The following is a 5,773-nucleotide window of genomic DNA, read 5'->3' as shown; positions in this document are numbered from 1 at the left end:
TTAGATCTGTTACCATGCACCCTCATTTCAAGTTAAACTTTCCCACATCATATAATGCCACAGATATGACACTCTTTCTACTGTTTAAACTTCTCACTGCACGGGATCCAGGAAATATTTGAACAACAGATATCACGTGCAAGCATAACAGAAATAAAATTACAGGCGCTTTTGTGTTATTTAATCATACAATGAATGGCTTGACAGTTGCGGTGGACTGTTGATGCCACACCCCAGAGTACTTTTGTATGGGGTGCCATTTGTGCCAAAATAGTACAAAAACACCTTATTTATAAACTATAACCATACTTTATAAATCAATACACTACTTTATAAAGTATAGACATATCTATATTATAAGACTGAAAAGCCGTCCGTCCGTCTGTCTGCATTCCATTTGATGTCAGGCATGTACTCTCGAACCGCTGCGCGTTTGGAAGCGTCTTTGGCGTCACGGAAGCGCTGATTATTGAGCTCAACAATGACGCATTCGAAAAGTTCGTGCGAGCTATCGTTAGTCGTCTAGGGGCCGTTGAAGGCAGGTGTGTAGACTAAAATTCGCTTGAATTCTTTCTATAAACCGCATGCAAACCGCAAGTAAACACCTATCTCAGTCCATTTGTAAAAGTCTTTATAATACTAAAATATTGCTGTAACAATTTGGTGAAGTAGATAGGTTAATGGTTTAGGTGCCTGCCTTACGTGCGCGAGGTTGTGGGTTCGAGTCCAGCTGGTGTTAATTTTTTTTTTCGTTTTGGGCACCTTTTCAGTACACCTTTTTTCGCACTGTACTGCATGTGTTTTTGCCAACTGTACACACGTGATATTTCTAATTCAAATTCATTTGATGTGCTGTGTAAGCATGCCGGAGCATGCCGCCTAAGCGAAAACGATCGTCTACTTTTTGTGCGTTTCAAGCAAAGAGACGCAAGCAGAACCAAAGATTGGATCCAGAGAAGAGACGGGAAGAAGCATAACGACAAATACTGCGCCGCCAGGAGGCTTCAACTGGAGCTACCACCTCATCCAGTGCTAGGTGTGAACTGGACTCACAACAGAGACGACGACAACGTGACGCAGAAGCCCATCGTGTGGCCCGCCAGGACGAAGAAAGAAGATCACAGGAACGGATCCACGATGCAGCTGCCCGTCGACTTGCGCGTGCGGACCCGGCCAGAGAAGAACAGCAGCGTGATACAGCTGCCCGTCGACTTGCGCGGAGGGAGGAGCAACAACAAGATACAGCTTCCCATCAACAAGCTCGAGCCGATCCACTCTACAGAGCTCTGGAGCAGCAGGCTAACACAGCACGCAGACAACAGGTACGTGCAAGCACACACCCAAGCTTTAGGGGGCTTAACTATCAGCCACACAACTTCTTCAACACTACAGATGTAGGCACACTTAGTGTAGAATGCACACACTGCGGCGCATTAAAATTTCCCCAGGAGACCGAATCCCTTTGTTGCTTGAAGGGTAATGTCCAGTTAGAGGCATTTCCACAGCCCCAGTCATTCTTGAGACACCTGTATGAAGGTACAAACACAGCAGGTAAACATTTTCTAGCTAGCATACGTAAGTATAATAGTGCATTTCAAATGACAAGCTTTGGCTGTAACGAGATAACTATGGCTGGCTTCAATCCTTCTTTTAGAGTACAGGGTCAAGTCTATCATCGTATAGGTAGTTTAGTTCCATCAACAGGTGAGTCTCCTAAATTTTCCCAAATTTATTTTATCGACAACCAGCAAACTGAAGTAGCTACAAGATGTGGGATAGTTGATGGGTTAAGGCTTGACATAGTTAGGGGTATTACTGAGCTTTTGCATGACGATAATCACTATGTTCAACTTATTAAGGTAGCTAAAGAAATATTTGAGCAGCATGATGAGCCAGCAAATATTAGGGTAGTGATTAATGAGAACAAACGGCCTGTAGGAGAGCATGCTAGGAGGTACAATAGCCCGATGTGTGACGAGGTAGGAGTGCTAATGCCTAATGATAATGTAAATAATAGGGACATAGTTTTGCACTATAGGGATGGGTCTTTGCAGCACATTTCTGAACTTCATAGGGGGTATGATCCTTTACAGTATCCTTTACTCTTTTCTTATGGCACCGATGGATGGCACATCAACCTGAAATTGGCTAATGGTAGGAAATTGACAGCCATGGTGTATTGCCGCTACCACATCATGGTCAGGCAGCAAGTGCCTGTATTGCTTAAGGCTAAAAGGCTTTTCCAGCAATTCCTGGTTGACGCCTACTGTAAGATTGAAACTGAGCGCTTACAGTTTCTCAGGCGTGAGCAAAAGGCACTACGTGCTGATTGCTACCAGGATTTGCGGGATGCAATGGTAGATGGGGATGGTGACCCCAGGAATGTTGGTCGTAGGGTGATCCTACCGTCGTCATTTACTGGTGGACCACACTACATGCATGAGCATCAGCAGGATGCAATGACCTACGTTAGGAAGTATGGCCACCCCGACCTCTTTATCACCATGACCACCAATCCTAATTGGCCAGAGATTAGGAACAATCTACTACCAGGTCAAGAGCCTCTGGACCATCCAGACTTAGTGGCCCGTGTGTTTAGGCTTAAGGTGAAGAAATTGTTAGAGATGCTCACAAAGGAGATGATTTTTGGGAAACCACGGGCTTGGCTCTACTCAACAGAATTGCAAAAGGGAATGATAATCCAATGGGAGGCAAGTGCATGCTACTGTGTGGTGACTTCAGGCAGATTCTACCTGTCATTCAAGGTGGCACTAGAGGTAACATTGTTGATGCTTGCCTCAAGCGATCTCATCTGTGGGACAGTGTGGTGGTTAAACAACTACACACTAACATGAGAGTGCACCTGTGTGGGGATGTGGCAGCTGGACAATTCGCTGAAGAACTATTGGCCATTGGAGATGGGAAGTTTCCTATTGACACTCTACCTGATGTTGTCCAGCTACCTGACACCATGGGAACCTTTGTGGATAGCAAGGAGGAACTGGTTTCCAGGGTGTATCCAGATTTGTTCTCTAACTTTAGGGACTTGGCTTGGCTTTCTGAACGCTGCATTCTTGCTCCTCTTAACAAGACCACTCATTCCATCAACGTGACTCTGGTGGAGCAGTTACCTGGTGACTGCTGTGACTACAGGTCCTTGGACACCATACCTGATGAATCTCAGGCTGTTCACTTTCCAACAGAATTCTTGAACTCTTTAGAGGTATCTGGACTACCTCAGCATCTTCTCTTACTTAAAGTAGGCGCTCCTATTATTATTCTACGCTCTCTAGATCCTCCAAGGGTTACTAATGGCACTAGGTGTGTAGTTACTAAACTGTCGGCTAACACAGTAGAGGCCAAGATTTCTCACGGTAGATATGCAGGACACGATATTATAATACCACGCATTCCTCTCATTCCGAGTAACTCGGTTTTGCCTTTTGAATTTAGACGGCTTCTATTTCCAATTGCACTTTGCTTTGCCATGACCATTAACAAAAGCCAGGGTCAAACTTTTAAGGGTGTAGGATTAGATTTGACGGACGAAAGCTTCACACACGGCATGCTTTATGTGGCACTATCTAGGGTAGGTTCAGCAGATAGATTGACACTTTTAATTAGAGGGGATTGCAAAACACGTAATGTAGTCTGTAGTGAGGTTTTTAGATAGGCAAACACATGCACTTTAGTTAGGTATGTCTGCTGCTACTGCTGCTTTGTGATATTATGGATCAGCACCTGTGGATGGTGGTAAGGAAGGTATTATGGTAAAAAAAATGTATCAGATGGTTGCTTTGTATATTTATGTATGTGTGAAACTATTTATCTTTTCTATTCTTTTGTCTTTATGCATATCCTGGATGGTTTGCTCGGAGGAGGGATGACTGCAGCTACACAGTGAAATGACACGGTCCCGTGGCAGACTGTTCTTCACAACGTGGGGCACGTTGTGAAAATGGGAGCTATTTATAGACTTTGCAGCAATGATTTGAACTCTTTCTACACATGCATACAAAGCAGAGTGGAGCATTTTTCGCCTTTTCCTGTGCAGCAAAACAAAAGAAAAGGCTGGCAGGTTTTTTCCATGAGCTGTCTTGGGCTGGATGACTCAAAATTTTTTGTTTTCATTTATTATTATTTCTTGCTAGCCCCGACTCTGTGCCCATGCTGTTATATTTTATAAAGCCGTTATATTTTGTCATAACAGAATCGTTGTAGTGCAGATTACAGTAATTCATGGTATGTTTGGTTGATGGTAGAATTTGAGCAACTTAAGTCACAGAATATTCCAATAAGAGTGCACTTCTCCACAATTATTGCATTCATGCAATCCTTACCTTACACCACATTGTTTCCTTAGTCTTTTATAAAGTATCTATAATAGTATATTACCAACTGTAATTTCATTTAATTTCCATGTCATTGTACATACTGCCCTGCACGATAGGGCAGGTACTACAGCTAGTACTTTATAAATCATACACATACTTTATAAATCATAGACATATACTTTATAAATCATACTTATACTTTACAAATCATGCATATACTTTATAAACCATACACGTAATTTGTAAACTATTAACATACTTTATAAACATGATTTATTAGGCATTTAGTATTTCCAAAAACACATGATATTATCGTTTGGTAATGATTGTCAATAATCGATACCTTTGTGCACGTGTAGAATAAACCCTCGCACATGCAACCGAAAGCAGGATGGTGGATGTCGTACCGGGTTATCACAAGCTTTGGAACAAGCATTTTTAACATTTGCTGGGGCAATAGCACAGAACCAAGTACAAAACGTACGGATCTAGCATACAACAGTGTAGCTTCCTCCGTAAGCATCCATGATGTGATGCCACCAGTTGTCTTGGCTCCTCAAAGCGAGACTTGAACATCTCAACAAGACATCTAGCTACGTTATTGCCTGTGGTGTAGTATTGATGTTTAATTTCAACTCAAATAAACGAAGCATTGGCTGACTTTCAAGGTGGCTGGAACTCTGCGGTCAACTGAGGGTGACATGACTCCCATGCAACTGTACCTAGATGATTTACAGGCCACTGAGTGCAGTATCATGCCTCAAAGAGTAATCTGGATTAACAAGCAGACTACAAGATTGTTGGCATGGTTTTTAATCCAGAGGAGACGGACCTTGTAGAGATTGTCGGCATGGTTTTTTGTATGTCCTTTTAGCCACCAATACAACTGCACTGTAAGAAAAATTCAAACAGGTTGTTAATGAGCTTATTACCCTGGAACAGGTTGTACAGATTTTGAAAACAATTTTATGAGCAATGTAAATACTAGGACAACACTAATTTTACAAATCAACAGTAACACATGTCACCTATAATTGATATTGTATTATAGCTATGTCGTAACAATGTGTACAATTTTATATACTTAACACCTAATTTCTATTAAGAAATGTAACTTGTCTTAGAGTATTTCTGTTAAACTTCTCCATACCCCTGCGAGTTGAAAATGTTGAAAGCATTTTTCCAACAGTACAGTAAGTGTCATTAGCAACAGCCATGACATCATGAAATAGGATTCCCAGATCAACTACTTCTTGTCTTATGAAGCACGCTTTCAATAATTTCTCTACATCAAACGCCTTCTTTGAAAAATGTCACAGGGCATCAGAATATACTTGTGATCTTCTGATATTGATCCTTTGAACATCCTCATTGTTTGAAAATTTTATTACACGTAACTGATGTTGCTGAATCACATGCTTTATAACAGCACTATCAAT

At 41.8% G+C, this 5,773-nt stretch overlaps 1 protein-coding gene across 1 annotated transcript; it reads left to right on the top strand.

The window, feature by feature from the left end:
- Nucleotides 1-981: 981 nt before the first annotated feature.
- Nucleotides 982-4,212, top strand: LOC136249212 (uncharacterized). The gene is made up of 2 exons (XM_066041168.1): nt 982-2,867; nt 2,919-4,212. Exon 1 carries the CDS (start codon nt 1,599-1,601, stop codon nt 2,853-2,855), a length of 1,257 nt encoding a protein of 418 aa, XP_065897240.1. The 5' UTR covers nt 982-1,598; the 3' UTR covers nt 2,856-2,867; nt 2,919-4,212.
- The last annotated feature ends 1,561 nt before the right edge of the window (nt 4,213-5,773 follow it).

The sequence above is a fragment of the Dysidea avara genome, chromosome 3, assembly GCF_963678975.1.
Source record: "Dysidea avara chromosome 3, odDysAvar1.4, whole genome shotgun sequence".
Taxonomy (NCBI): Eukaryota; Metazoa; Porifera; class Demospongiae; order Dictyoceratida; family Dysideidae; genus Dysidea; species Dysidea avara.
This window is presented reverse-complemented; position numbering and strand designations above follow the sequence as displayed.